This window comes from Lepus europaeus, chromosome 2 (genome assembly GCF_033115175.1).
Source record: "Lepus europaeus isolate LE1 chromosome 2, mLepTim1.pri, whole genome shotgun sequence".
Taxonomy (NCBI): Eukaryota; Metazoa; Chordata; class Mammalia; order Lagomorpha; family Leporidae; genus Lepus; species Lepus europaeus.
In genome coordinates this window covers 814,299-828,884 of record NC_084828.1, presented here as the reverse complement: position 1 = coordinate 828,884, position 14,586 = coordinate 814,299, and the positions used below count along the sequence as shown (strand labels likewise).

Here is a 14,586-nt window from a genome sequence, read left to right as displayed (position 1 = left end):
CAGCTCACGTCTCTCTCAGGGACTTGTGCACCCCAGCTGGGGACAGCTGGGTGACAAGCACCTCCTCTGGGTGGAGCCACACCCGGACCTGAGGGGTCCTGGGAGGAGGCCCCCAGTGCCTAGGACCCTCCAGCAGGCTCTCCCGGGAAGCCTCCCGCTCAGACCCCAGGCACCCACCCCCTCCAGTGCATTAAGCCGCCTGTGCTGCCACAGGACAGTTTAGAGTGACCCGGGCCTGGTTTTCGGCCGGCGCCTGGCATCCCAGGTGCCCAGGTGTCCTGACCATGGGGGTACGGAGCAGGGAAGCCCCCAAGTCCCCCCCGCCAGGGTCCTGCTTGACTCAGGGTGCTGCACCCTTGCCCCTGCCAAGGGCGGGAGAATGATTTCTCCGTACCCTTCCAGGGGGACGCAGGCCGGCCAGGACGCAGAGGGCCCCCGGGGGACCGCGGGGACAAGGGAAGCAAGGTAAGTCGCTGTGCACTTCCCCAGCCACTGCCCGTGGCCAGGAAGGACGCCACACTGGCCGCATGCGCTGCTCTCCCGGGTGGGGGAGGGGTGGAAGGAGCCACTGCTGGGCGACGAGAGGGGCACAGATCCCAGTGGGGGCACCGGGCATGCACTGGCCGGGGACAAGGCCAGCTCCCGGCCACCTGCCCTGAGCCTCGGCTGAGCTGTGTCCTTGCCCACAGGGATACCAAGGCAACAACGGAGCCCCAGGAAGTCCCGGCGTGAAAGGAGCCAAGGGCGGGCCTGGGTCTCGCGGCCCCAAAGGCGAGCCTGTGAGTTCACCCAGCCCCTGCACGCCCCCAGTACAGAGCTGCACACAGGTGCCCTCGGCCAGCCTCCTGCCCGAGCGCTCTCCCTGCCCTGGCCTCTCTGAACTCAGGTCCGCCCATTGCAGCTCCAGGGGGCCACTGGGGAGCAGGCGGGGGGCCAGGGGCAGCGTGCTGTGTGGGCAGGGCTCAGCCAGGCTCCTGCCCCACCAGGTGGCCTCTGCTGGGCTTCCCAGTCACCCGAGGGCTGAACACAGGGCATGCGGGGGTCGCCTCCAAGGTCTAAGCCCCTGCCTGGGAGTGGAGCGGAGCTAGCGTGCTGACACCCACCCAGGACGTATAGCTGGGCCAGGATCCTCCCGCGCCATCGCTCCTACACCCAGCTGGGACCCAGCTGAGCAGCAGCAGGACCGGGGTCCGGGGGCCTTGGCTGCAGCTTCCGGAGGAGCCGGAGTCAAGGTCCCCAGACCCAAAGCCAGAAACCCCCTGGTGAGAGGACATCGGGTCCCTGCAGTGGCCCGTGGGGTATCCCCTTCCCCGACACATCTGTTCTCTGCAGGGGCGCAGGGGAGACCCTGGAACCAAGGGCAGCCCAGGCAGCGACGGCCCCAAGGGAGAGAAGGTGAGAGCTGGAGTCGTCTCCTGGAGCGGGGAGGGTCTGGTGGCATTTGTGTTTGCGCCAGGGTCTCATCTTGGCGTGCACAGGGATCTCCTGTCCACCCCAGAACAAAAGGACTTCCCTCGCCACAGAGAGCAGCAACCCCGCAGGGTCTGGGAAGTTCCCCAACGCCAGCTTCCTGCTGAGGGTCCTGCTCGGGCACTGCTCTCCTGGCCATGCCACACACAGCTGTGTGGGCTGTGCACTGCTCGGCCCTGCGGTGCCCCGCAGGCACTGGGTGTACCAGCTCTCAGGGCCGCCACTTCCCTGCAGATAGGGGCGAAGCAGCTTCCTCCCTGGGGGAGCCAGGATCCCTGCCCGCCTCAGGGGACTGTGGAGGCCAGGGGCCTGCAGGACGCTATAGGACACGTGGCCCTCCACACTGAGGGCCTGCACAAGGAGTGAAGGGACCATCCACACCCAACCCTGCCTCTCTCCTCACAGGGTGACCCTGGCCCAGAGGGGCCCCGGGGCCTGGCTGGAGAGGTCGGCAGCAAAGGAGCCAAGGTATGGGGTGGGTGGCAGGGGCCAGCTGTCCCTCAGGAGGGGCACTAAGTCCTCAGCTGCAAGGGGCTGCACCTGCCCCTGCCCCTCCCCCACCGCGCCCAGCAGCATCTGCTCTGGCCAGGCCCCCTCAGTTATAGCTGAGGGCCAGGCCGGGTTGCAGCAGTAGAAGCTGGTGGGGCTGTGCTCTGCCCCCAGACCCAACCTCATCCCCTCCATTTCCAGGGAGATCGTGGCTTGCCTGGACCCAGAGGCCCCCAGGGGGCTCTTGGGGAGCCTGGGAACCAGGTCAGTACAGCATGCCAGGAGCTCTGTGGCCAGGGGTCAGCCCCATCTGCCCTCTGACCCGCCCTGCTGGGTCCTGGGGTCCTCCTGCCTGCCCCGGTGCCTCACTGTGTACCCACCCCCACCCCAGCCTCTGCAACCTTGCACTGCCCTGGAGGGACCTCCTAGGGCCCCCACCCTGCCCAGGTGAGGGCTCTGGGGGCCTGGATCTGGGCCTAAGTGGATCAGGAAGAGAACGCTGGGCCCACGGCCTCCAGGGCAGCACGAGGGGCTAGGGTACTGGGGATGTGTTGGTGACCCCGGGGCATGGGTCCAGCCCAGCTGTGCAATCCACGGTCTCTCTCTTGCTCTCAGGGATCTCGGGGAGACCCTGGTGATGCGGGCCCCCGCGGCGACTCGGGACAGCCAGGCCCCAAGGTAGGCCCCTCCTGCCGCAGGGTGAGGTGGGTGTAGGTGGCCACCTGGGGAGCCACTGAGGCTGCGTCTGAGCCTCCTGCTGGCGGCTGCAGAGTGCAGCTGGCCCGGCATGGGGCTCTCGGGACGCAGGCAGGCCTCCGCCCACCCCAAGTCAGGCCCGCACGGCCTTCCCACGATCTGTGTTGCCCCGTGTGGTGGCCGCTCCTCGGCCTCACTGCACACCGCGCCCCAGGCTCACAGTGGATGGGGCAAAGCGGGCCCTACTCCCAGCCGTGCCCAGCGCTCCTCGTCCACTCCCACGGCGGCGCTCTCCTTGGCCTGGGCACCGTCCCCAAGCCTCAGCCCATGCCCCATTCATGCTCACTGACAGCCTCCTCTTTCCAGGGAGACCCTGGCAGGCCCGGATTCAGCTACCCAGGACCCCGAGGGGCACCCGTGAGTCATGGAGGGGTGGGGACTGCTGAGAGGGGGGAGGACGGATGCTGGGGGACCCGAGATTCGCGGGAGTTTCCTGGAGACCTCTGCATTCTCAGGGAACCGACTACAGCTTAGCTTGTGTAAACGGCGTGGCGCTAGCCCGATTGGCGTGCGCTCTGATAGCAAGAGCCCCGTAGGGCGGGAGGCAGGGGGCCGCCCCCCTGAATTCTGCTGCAGGAGGCAGCCTCCTCCCGCCCTGGGCTCGAATGCAGGCTTCTGTGGCCAGGGGACCCTGACTTTTGTTTGCTTTCCAGGGAGACAAAGGCGAGCCTGGCCCACGGGGCCCTGAGGTATGTGGGGCCCTACCCGTCTAAGCCTCTGCTGACCCCACAGGGGAGGAGTCTGCACATGGTGGGGGGGATTCACAGCCAGAGCCCCGCCCTCAGGCCAGGCCATGTGGCTCTGGCCAAGCATTCAGCTGGGTAGCCAGCCACATCCAAGCCCCCTTCAAACCAAACCTCAGGGCTTGTCTGAAAGCCCGTCTGTCGCCACTCAGCCGACCCCGAGTCGCCAGATGTGTGTGTCTGTGTCCCTGGTTGACCTCTGAGTGGTGGGGGGAGGGCTGCACGCATGCAGAGACCCCAGCTCTGGGCAGAGCTCACGCGTGTGTCCCTGTCTCAGGGAGGCCGAGGCGACTTTGGCATGAAAGGAGGACCTGGGAGGAAAGGAGAGAAGGGAGAGCCGGTAAGCACCCTCCCCCTTGTAGTAGGCGCTGGTCGGAACACAGGGCGGGGCAGCAGGCAGGTGGGTGGGGGTGGGCAAGGAGGTGGCGGGATGGGCAGGTGAGTGAGTGGGTGCTGACACTGATGGGTGGGTGGACAGGTGGGTGGATTATGGGAGGATGCATGAGTAGATAAATGGGTGGGCTGATGAGTGGATGGATTGATGGGTGGGTGTGTGGATGAGTAATGGGCAAATGGATTGATGGGTGGGTGGGTGTATGGGTAGGTGGGTGGATTGGTAATGGGTGGATGGATTGGTGGGTGGGTGGGTGTGTGGGTGGGTGGGTGTGTGGATGGATTGATGGGTGGGTGTGTGGATGGATTGATGGGTGGGTGTGTGGATGGATTGGTGGGTGGGTGGGCATGTGGGTTGGTGTGTGGATGGATTGGTGGGTGGGTGTGTGGATGGATTGGTGGGTGGGTGGGTGTGTGGGTTGGTGTGTGGATGGATTGGTGTGTGGGTGTGTGTGTGGATGGATTGGTGGGTGGGTGGGTGTGTGGATGGATTGGTGTGTGGGTGTGTGTGTGGATGGATTGGTGGGTGGGTGGGCGTGTGGGTGGGTGTGTGGATAGATTAGTGGGTGGCTTGAGGAACAGTGGAGGTTGGGCTGGTGGGTGAATAGAGGGCCATGGGGTGAGGACAACTGTGGGGCAGCATGTGCGCTTTCAGCCCCCATCTGTCTGAGCTGCTCTGTGGCGGGTGTGGTTCGACAGTGGCCACCTGTGCTGCTCACAGCCTGGACATCCTGCCATGGTGCCTGACTCAGGACCGGGCGCACAGTGCAGCCGCGCCTCAATCCTGACACCCGCCAGGCCCCGCAGGCAGGACCGGAGGGTGTGGGACACAGGGACCAGGCCAGGGGGTTGCTGAAGACCACATGCCCTGTCTTTCTTAGGCTGACCCTGGTCCCCCTGGTGAACCGGGCGCTCGGGGACCGAGAGGAGTCCCAGGACCTGAGGTAGGCCACTGTGGCTCCCTGAGCCAGCCAGGCGAATGCACCAGGTCTTGCGGTCCCGCTCCTGGAGGGCTCCCGGTGTGCAGCGGGTGGTGGCACGGGGTACAGGTCACTCTGCCAGCTCACACTGTGTCCTGTCGTCTCTTCTCCAGGGCGAGCCCGGCCCCCCGGGAGACCCTGGCCTCACGGTAGGTAGCACAGGGGATGGAAGCCCCTCCTCCTAGAAATCAGAAGCCATGGGCAACAGGTGCAGGGGGAGATCAGAGGGCACCCGGCCACCGCCCTGCCACGGCGCTGCTCCACACCCTGACATGGTGGCGGACGATGTCCTGGGGCCCTGGCCGGGAGAAAGCCACCGATGCCTGTGTTGCAGGAATGTGACGTGATGACCTACGTGAGGGAGACCTGTGGCTGCTGCGGTGAGTCCCTGCCCGGGGCGGGCTCGGGCTGGGGTGTGGCCAGGGCGGGGTCGTCCCAGAGTCCCTGCACCTGCCCCCGCCCCTGTTGCCCACAGACTGTGAGAAGCGCTGTGGCGCCCTGGACGTGGTCTTCGTCATCGACAGCTCCGAGAGCATCGGCTACACCAACTTCACGCTGGAGAAGAACTTTGTCATCAACGTGGTCAACAGGCTGGCGGCCATCGCCAAGGACCCCAAGTCGGAGACAGGTCAGGGGCAGGGGCCAGGCAGGACAGGCAGACGGGGGTGATGGGAGTCCAGGCGCGTCCAGCACCGAGGTGTCCCAGCCCAGGCGTGGGAGGCGGGCGAGCCAGACCCTCAGCCTGGGCGTGCTGTTGCAGGGACGCGTGTGGGCGTGGTGCAGTACAGCCACGAGGGCACCTTCGAGGCCATCCAGCTGGACGACCCCCGCATCGACTCCCTGTCCAGCTTCAAGGAGGCCGTCAAGAACCTCGAGTGGATCGCGGGCGGCACCTGGACGCCCTCCGCCCTCAAGTTCGCCTACAACCAGCTCATCAAGGAGAGCCGGCGCCAGAAGACCCGCGTGTTCGCAGTGGTCATCACGGACGGCCGCCACGACCCCCGTGACGACGACCTCAACCTGCGGGCGCTGTGCGATCGTGACGTCACGGTGACGGCCATTGGCATCGGGGACATGTTCCATGAGAAGCACGAGAGCGAGAACCTCTACTCCATCGCGTGCGACAAGCCACAGCAGGTGCGCAACATGACGCTCTTCTCAGACCTGGTGGCCGAGAAGTTCATCGACGACATGGAGGACGTCCTCTGCCCCGGTGAGTGGCTCCGGGTCAGGGTGGCCGGCCCTCCCACCTCGCCTGAAGGGATGCACCCGGCACCCCAGGTGGGAGGGGGCCAGGCCCTTGCAGGGGGCGGAGTTCAGCCACACTCTGAGCCCATCCCTGCGCGGGTCACTGAGGGGCCACCAAGGCATTGACCATGGCCCTGGCCTCTTCCTCTCTTCCAGACCCCCAGATCGTGTGTCCAGAGCTTCCCTGCCAAACAGGTACCGCGGGCGCCCCTGACCCCCACCCCCCATCTCACAGTAGCAGAGCTGCCCCCACGCCCCTGGGGGACAGGGGCTGTGCAGGGCCCCAGGTCAGGCTCTCCCAGTCTTTCTCGGGGTCACCCGGGACCCTGCACAGCCGAGGAGGGACTCAGGGAGGGGCAGCTCCCTCTTCCCCCTCCTGGCACCGTCAGTCCGGTTGGAGCGGACGCTGCCAGCCTGGTGCTGTGCTTGCCTCGCAGCCGCTAGCCGGGGGAGGGGCTGGGGCCCCAAAGACCCCTCAGGCAGGACCGTCCAGCTCCCCTGTCTGGGCCATGCGCCAGGTCACTTGGGAGCAAGCCCTGGACTTGGCAAACAGAAGTGGTTGATTTTAAACCATCCAGGAGCCCAAGGAGCTGATACCCACAGCGGGCAACCCGCTTGCTTCTAACCCCGCCCAGGCTCAGAGCTGCTCCGCGGTCAGCTCTGGGAGCAGAGGCAGCTTGCGTGGGGGAACCCGTGTCCCTTCAGTGGCCGTATGGGTGGCTTCTGGGGTGCAAGGCAGAACTAGGGGTGCCTGAGGCAGAGGGTCTGCTGGCGCCGGGGCCGGAAGGGAAGAAGAACACTGTCCTTGCTCTGATGGGGCCCTCACAGTGCCTCCATGACCACTGCTCCCGGCTCTGCGTGTGGGGCCACAGACCCACAGGAGGTGCAGAGGGCACAGGTGCTAAGCTCCCCTGTCCGTGGGCCTCCGGGGAGTGCTGGGGTGGGCCGCCCAGAGCCAGTTCTGGGAGGAGGGCCGCCGTGGATGCAGGCTGGGCTGCGGCAGGTGCACCCAGGGCTGCAGGCACAGTGCTCGGGTCAGCATCTCTGTAGCTGTGCACAGTCCGTGCACCTCGGCCGCCCCCAGGAAGGGCTCCTCGGACGAGGGCGCCTGGTGAGCATCTCCACAGGCGCTGAGGCCCCCTGCAGAGAGCAGCCGTGTGGTGCTGGGGGCCAGCAACCTGCACACCAGCTCCTACAGAGGGCGTTCCTAAGGAAATGCTCATGTGGCTGTGCGTTGTCACCACACTGAGGCAGGACCTGCAGAGCTACCTCAAAAACTGTAGCCCTGGCCCAGAGGCGAGGGCTGGGGCTGAGCGGGACCCCCCAACGATGAGGGGTGGGGCTGAGCGGGACCCCCCAACCACAGCCTGGCCCAGAGCCGAGGGGTGGGGCTGAGCGGGACCCCCCTCAACCACAGCCTGGCCCAGAGCTGAGGGGTGGGGCTGAGCGGGACCCCACCAGCCACAGCCTGGCCCAGAGGCGAGGGCTGGGGCTGAGCGGGACCCCCCCTCCAAAGGTGAGGGGTGGGGCTGAGCGAGACCCCCCAAAGATGAGGGCTGGGGCTGAGCGGGACCCCCCTCAACCACAGCCTGGCCCAGAGCCGAGGGGTGGGGCTGAGCGGGACCCCCCCTCCAAAGGTGAGGGGTGGGGCTGAGCGAGACCCCCCAAAGATGAGGGCTGGGGCTGAGCGGGACCCCCCTCAACCACAGCCTGGCCCAGAGCCGAGGGGTGGGGCTGAGCGGGACCCCACCAGCCACAGCCTGGCCCAGAGGCGAGGGCTGGGGCTGAGCGGGACCCCCCCAAAGGTGAGGGGTGGGGCTGAGCAAGACCTCCCCCCAAAGGTGAGGGGTGGGGCTGAGCGGGACCCCTCCAACCACAGCCTGGCCCAGAGGTGAGGGCTGGGGCTGAGTGGGACCCCCCCCCAAAGGTGAGGGGTGGGGCTGAGCGGGACCCCTCCAACCACAGCCTGGCCCAGAGGTGAGGGCTGGGGCTGAGCGGGACCCCCCTCAACCACAGCCTGGCCCAGAGGCGAGGGCTGGGGCTGAGCGGGACCCCCCTCCAAAGGTGAGGGGTGGGGCTGAGCGAGACCCCCCCAAAGATGAGGGGTGGGGCTGAGCGGGACCCCCCAACCACAGCCTGGCCCAGAGGCGAGGGCTGGGGCTGAGCAGGACCCCCCCAACCACAGCTCCCAGCCCCTGGCTCCTGAGGCCCAGTTGGGGCCTCCAGTGAGCGGTGCCTTCAGTAGGTTGGCAGCATCTGGGGGCGAGAGGTGCCCGTTCCTGGCCCACAGGGTGATGGAGCCCCTGGGTGGGACAGGGCCCCCCAGGGGGTGCGCGGGGTCAGTGCCGCCATCAGCGCCGCCGGCAGCAGCCAGCCCTGCCTTGCTGGTGTCTGCAGAGTTCCTTACGGAGGGAGGGACCTCCCCGCGCCGCTCTGTCCCAAAGTTCTCACCAGCGGGTGCCAGGTTGCGTCAAATGCTCTTTCTGCGTCTGTCGTCTGTCGCTGCGATCTCGGGATTCTTTCTTGCGCCACCCGCCGCCAGCTCACGGTGTGCACCCCTCCCCACACTGCCGCATCCGTCTGCTCGTGCCGTGTCTAGGGTTCTGCATCTGTGGGCAGGGATGTGGATCCGCAACGCTGGTCTCTGTCTAGCAGGGCGGCGCTGGCATCGTCCAGCCACGGGGCAGCAGGACCTGGCAGGGCTGGGGAGGGAAGTCGCAGATCTCTGGGCCGTGGGGAGGAAATGGGGACCCTCGGAGCTGTGACTCCTTCACTTCCCAGCCTTCGTACCTCACCCACGTTTACCAAGCCTAGCCCCTGACAGCTGCTGGAGAGTCCAGGAGGCAGCTCCGCATAGAGCGAGCCCTCTCAGACTCCGGGGGGGGGGGGGGGGAGCCCTGTATCTAGAGCGAGCCCTCTCAGACTCCGGGGGGGGAGCCCTGTATCTAGAGCCCTCTCAGACTCCGGGGGGGGGGGGAGCCCTGTATCTAGAGCGAGCCCTCTCAGACTCCTGGAGGGAGCCCTGTATCTAGAGCCCTCTCAGACTCCTGGAGGGGGGGAGCCCTGTATCTAGAGGCGAGCCTTCTCAGACTCCAAGTGAGGTGGGGGGGAGCCCTGTATCTAGAGCCCTCTCAGACTCCGGGGGGGGGGGGGAGCCCTGTATCTAGAGCGAGCCCTCTCAGACTCCGAGTGAGGTGGTGAGGTGGGGGGGGGGGGGGAGCCCTGTATCTAGCGCTCTCTCAGAGTCAGGGTGATGGGGGGAGCACTCTGTAGACATAGCTCTCAGCACCTAGGTGGAGCCTCCTCGCCCACATTTCTCGAGTGAACAAAGGGCTGGGGAGAGGCTGCCAGCCCTGACCCGGTCCTGCCCATGGCCCAGGCCTTCCCACCCACCCGGCAGCCCAGTGCACAGCCGCGGGGCCGTCCGGATCGTGCTGACAACAGCTGTGGTGGGGAGAGAAGCTGTGTGGCTGAGCTCAGGAGAGTGGAAAGCGAAGGCAGGGACCCCTGGGACCAGGCATCGGGTTTGCTACTTGGGACGACCCCAGGAGACGCTGGCCTCTCAGCATGCGAGGATGCTGGAGCAAGTACAGCTTGAAAGCCGGGCAGAGGGAGGGACAGAGAGAGAGGGAAGGACAGAAAGGGGGACAGTGAGAGGAGACAGAGAGAGAGCAGGACAGGTACGGGGAGAGGAGCGCCGGGCAGGCACAGGCTCACAGAGTGGGCAGCACTGCCTCCCGGGCGTTCGCTTTCCAGAGATGCAGGGAAGGGTCCCCGCAGGGAAGCGCTGGGGGGCCCGGCGTTCTCAGGCAGTGCTGTAAGGCACCGGGGTCTTCCGGGGACGCCCCCTCGCTGCTGGGAGCCGCACGGCGTGGCCGCATCTCAAGGCAGGGTCTGGCTGGGGCTGCTTCGCGCCGAGGGCTTCCCCGGGGTCTGCAGTGGCCCTGGAGGTGCTGCCCCCATCTCCTTGGCAACCTCTCGGCAACGCTTGCTGCCAGCCCCCCCCCCGGTACCTCCTGCCAAGGCCCAGACGCCACCCACAGCCTGCACTGCCCATGCGCCTCCCTCGCTGGACTTAACCATGCCTCGCCTTGGTCCTAACGGTCTCTGTGAGGCACCCTCGCCCTCGGCAGGGCACCCAACAAGGGGCTGGAGGCTGCCCACTCTGGCCCAAGGCCCTGAATCTTCTCTGGACGCTCCCTTGCAGATGGACTGCAGCCTGGTGGCGAGCCCCCGGTCACCTTCCTCCGCACGGAAGAGGGGCCGGACCCCACCTTCCCCAGCACCATCCCCCTGATCCAACAGTTGCTAAACGCCACGGAGCTCACGCAGGACCCCGCGGCCTACTCCCGGCTGGTGGCCGTGCTGGTCTACACCGCCGAGCGGGCCAAGTTCGCCACAGGGGTGGAGCGGCAGGACTGGACGGAGCTGTTCATTGACACCTTTAAGCTGGTGCACAGGGACATCGCGGGGGACCCCGAGACCGCCCTGGCGCTCTGCTGAGGCCGCGGGGCCACCAGGAGATGGGCGCCAGCCCTCGCCCTCTGGCCGAGCTTCCGAGGGCTGCCCGGGGGGCTTGACTGACAGGCGTTTACTCAGTCTGGAGGCCAAGGGTCTTTAGGGCCACGCTCCCTCCAGGGCCTTGGGGGAGGCCCCCCGCCCCTTCCAGCCCCGGCTGGTGCCACAGTCTTAGCTCAAGGCCGCGTGGCTCCAGTCTCTGCCCAGCTTCCCACAGCTGCTTCTCTGGGTCCCCAAGGACACCAGCCTGGATTTAAGGCCACCCCAACCCAGGACACTCCCATCTGGGTCCGTGACTGAATCCCCCACCAGGTCCCTCTTTGCCACCTAAGGTGACCATCACAGGCTCCTGGGCCCCTCCGCCCAGCCCCCCCCCCACTGAGCTGTCACTCATTTGGGATGCAGGTGAGGGAGGAATGTGAATCCCACTCCAGAACGGGGTGCCCCATTCCAGCTGCACCTCAGAGGTGGCTGAGCCCATGGGTGCCCACAGCCCAGAGGGCATGGTGCGGAGGTGACCCGTCCAGTGGCAGTGGACAGTCCACGCTGGGGTCTGCAGTCCGAACACCAAGACGAACTTGCCAGGGCTGCCTGCCAGTGTCCTGGTCCGGGTCGTCTGGCTCTCGCTGCCCAGCCAAGGGGCATCTGGGGGTGCAGTCAGGGACCCTCGGGGGCCTCCTCCCCGACTCCTGAGGGGGCACCCTCGCCTCGCAGACGGCATGCCCAGACACAGACATGTCCGTGGAGCGTGAGGGGTCGCGGCCTGCGGTCGCACCCTGGGCTCCCGTCCGGGCGCCTCTCAGGCTCACGGTGACCATTCCTCCTGGGTGGGGTCTCTTCCCCACACCCACGGCACAGGTCCAGGCCAGGCTTCCTACTGTGAGGGTTCAGGCAGGGCTGAGCCCGTGAAGACCCCAAACGTGGCTCTCGTGCGTCTCCAGCAGCCTCCCCGGGCTCACGCCATGGACGCCCAGCTGCAGGCCGCTGGTTCTGAGGGCCTGGGCACCTCGGTCCCTGGGCGTGCACCCTTCCAGCGAGCCCAGAGGTGCGGCCTCCCAGCACAAGCTGCTCTTTCTTGGCATCAGAATAAGCTACCTTGTTGATAAGCTCATTAAAGACTCCCGTCTGCAGCGGACTCGCTCCGGGTGTGCTGGGTGCTCCTTAAGCAATCTCATGAAAGCTGGAAGAAGCTCTTGCTGCCGCAGCCGAGCGAGCGCGGACTAACAGAGGCCTGCTGAGGCCGGACACGTGGGGCTGGGCCCCTGGCCAAGCACGGCCCAGCTTAGGACCCCGCTCCCTGGGGGAGTCCCAGGTGTCAGCGTGCCTAGGCTGCTGACCACATCTGAGGGGCAGAGGAGGAGCTGGACACAATGGGGGTTGCCCTCCTCCCCTTTCCCATCTCAACAGCTGAGGTTCTGGGCAGGGCCACAGGGGTGGGGTCCAGTCACCTGTGTGTAGCAGATGGGTGGTCCGTGTCCCCTAGGACACCTGTGTGTGGAGTGGGCAGCCTGGCTAAGCCTGGACTCAGTCCTGCCCCCATGCTGTCAGCATGTCCAGGGCTGGAGACCACCCAGGAGGCCACCAGTGGCTGCTGCTGGGATCTAGCCACACCTGTGCCCATAGCGGGGACACAGGCTCCTGTCTGTCCGGGGAGATGTGGGCCGGCCAAGTGAGGGGGTCGGGGCCAGGGGTCTTCATGGAGTCCCTTCTGTCCCAACACCCCCGGGTGGTGGCCCTTTTGTCACTGGGAGGCCGATGCTTGAGCCAACAGTAGAGGCTTTCTGAACGCTTCCTGCCAAGATGCTTACGTAGCTGGAGGCCCTTGGCTGTGACAGGGCCAGCAGCCCCCAGGTCTGGGAGGGTTTCCGGGTGGGTTGACATGAGGCAGAGGGTCCTGAGAGCACGTCTGAGTGGTTGCCTGGGTGAGGACCCCTGCTGCTGGGTTGCCGTGATGGCCGCCCATCCCCGACGGGTCTATGGGGACCACAGAGGCGGTGCAGGGCGTGGCGGCTGGGGTCCTGGCCTGGCCACCCCTTGCCCAGCCGGCGCCCCCCTCACGTCTCCCCCCCAGAGCTGTACGTGGCCCAGTGCACACAGCGGCCTGTGGACATCGTCTTCCTGCTGGACGGCTCTGAGCGGCTGGGCGAGCAGAACTTCCACAAGGCGCGGCGCTTCGTGGAGGAGGTGTCGCGGCGGCTGACGCTGGCTCGGGGAGACGACGACCCACTCAATGCCCGTGTGGCCCTGCTGCAGTACGGCAGCCAGCGCGAGCAGCAGGTGGCCTTCCCGCTGACCTCCAACCTCACGGTCATCCACGAGGCGCTGGACAGCGCCAGCTACCTCAACTCGTTCTCGCACGTGGGCACGGGCATCGTGCACGCCATCAACAACATTGTGCAGAGCGCGCAGGGCGGGGCCCGCCGCCACGCCGAGCTGTCCTTCGTGTTCCTCACGGACGGCGTCACGGGCAACGACAGCCTGGAGGAGTCTGTGCACTCCATGCGCAAGCAGAACGTGGTCCCCACGGTGGTGGCCGTGGGCAGCGACGTGGACATGGACGTACTCTCCAAGATCAGCCTGGGCGACAGGGCCGCCATCTTCCGCGAGAAGGACTACGACAGCCTGGCGCAGCCCAGCTTCTTCGACAGGTTCATCCGCTGGATCTGCTAGCAGCCCCCAGCAGCCCGGCCCTGCCTGCCCGCCTCCTGTCCATGGTGCTATGCAGACCGCAGCTCAGCCAGGCCGACGCGGACTGCAGCAGACCTGAGGTCTGTTCCGCAGGGAGGCGGAGGGAGGACCTGCACCAAGGCCACCCGCCCACCGCTGGCTGCCCCGACCGCGGGATCCCTGGTCACCCGCTGAGTCCCTGCTGTCTGGCCTGGCCGGCCGCCCCCGCTGCCTTAGCCCTGTCAGCTCCTCCACCCCGCACCCTGCTGGCCCCGCAGCCCGGCCCACACCAACCCGCCCTGGGGCCCTGCCCCTCACGTCCCCTCCCGCTGGAGCTCATGAGAGCAGGCCTGAGAGTCCCTGTGCCACACACCCTCCTCAGTCCAATAAAGCCTTGAGCCCACCTCCTGCTGGCCAGTGCCCGGGTGTCTGTGCCCAGCGGGGCCCCTGTCCCGTGCGTTTCACCTGCACAGTCTCTTCCACACACCCAGACCAGTCACATGCACACGGGGGCTGATGGCCCCTGTGGCCCCTGTGGCCCCTGCATGGTCCCCAGGTGTATGTACTGACGGCCTCCACCAGGGGCCCACCCAGGCTGTCGGCTTTGGGCTGAAAATGATGTTCCTTGATCAGTGGACTCCGTCTAACCCCAGAGCAGCCCCAATCGCATGCATCCCGGAACACCTACAGATGGATAAGCTGGGTGATGGGCACACAGAGCTCTCGCTGGGTATGGGTTTTGCCTTCCAGGTCTAAGAGTGCTCCGTGGCGAGCAATCCCGGGAGCCGTGGGCTCACCTGGGTGGAGGTCCGGGCAGTGGAAACTAAGCACCACAGGTCAGGGGCTAACAGCGGAACGCAGCATCTCACACTCTGGAAGTGGGGCGTCTAAGATCAAGGGGTCAGCAGAGCCTTGGTCCCTCTGAAGGTGCTGGGGACGGTCTGTTCAGGCCCACCTCCAGCTCCTGGCGGGTTCCTGGCTAACAGCAGCCCCACGTCACTCTCCACGTGGCCTCTCCAGCGGGTGTGTGTCTGTGCCCTGCGTAGGGCCCTGCACCTTAACTGACCTCTGAAGACCCTATCCCCAGTAAGGTCGCACCGTGAAGCTTGGGGACGACGCCCTCTCCATCGTGTGTTGCCCAGCCTGCAGGTGCACGGAGGGCTCCCATCACTGCATCACCCTCTGCTCACCTGCCCTCCTCTCAAGGCACCATGGGAGACGCCAGCCAGGAAGAAAGAAGTTAGGCCTCCCCCCTAACTCCTGCACGGGAGCCCGGCCTCCTCGTCAGGCTTAGCCCCCAGGACGGGGACAAGGGTCCCTCT

General features: G+C 66.6%; 1 protein-coding gene across 2 annotated transcripts in view; it reads left to right on the top strand.

Annotated features, from left to right (window-relative positions):
* COL6A2 (collagen type VI alpha 2 chain) overlaps positions 1-13,674 on the top strand; it is a 30,430-nt gene extending 16,756 nt beyond the window's left edge. Inside the window, exons 13-28 of one of the 2 annotated variants that reach the window (XM_062204289.1) lie at positions 403-465; positions 690-779; positions 1,333-1,395; positions 1,876-1,938; positions 2,161-2,223; positions 2,575-2,637; positions 3,022-3,072; positions 3,369-3,404; positions 3,736-3,798; positions 4,733-4,795; positions 4,945-4,980; positions 5,166-5,211; positions 5,307-5,459; positions 5,592-6,044; positions 6,236-6,274; positions 12,669-13,674. In XM_062204289.1, coding sequence (XP_062060273.1) covers positions 403-465; positions 690-779; positions 1,333-1,395; positions 1,876-1,938; positions 2,161-2,223; positions 2,575-2,637; positions 3,022-3,072; positions 3,369-3,404; positions 3,736-3,798; positions 4,733-4,795; positions 4,945-4,980; positions 5,166-5,211; positions 5,307-5,459; positions 5,592-6,044; positions 6,236-6,274; positions 12,669-13,267 — 1,944 coding nt within the window. In that variant the 3' untranslated portion in view covers positions 13,268-13,674. Of the gene's footprint in view, positions 1-402; positions 466-689; positions 780-1,332; positions 1,396-1,875; positions 1,939-2,160; positions 2,224-2,574; positions 2,638-3,021; positions 3,073-3,368; positions 3,405-3,735; positions 3,799-4,732; positions 4,796-4,944; positions 4,981-5,165; positions 5,212-5,306; positions 5,460-5,591; positions 6,045-6,235; positions 6,275-10,286; positions 12,620-12,668 lie in introns of those variants that run through there. The other variant, XM_062204299.1, reaches the window with a different exon arrangement.
* The last annotated feature ends 912 nt before the right edge of the window (positions 13,675-14,586 follow it).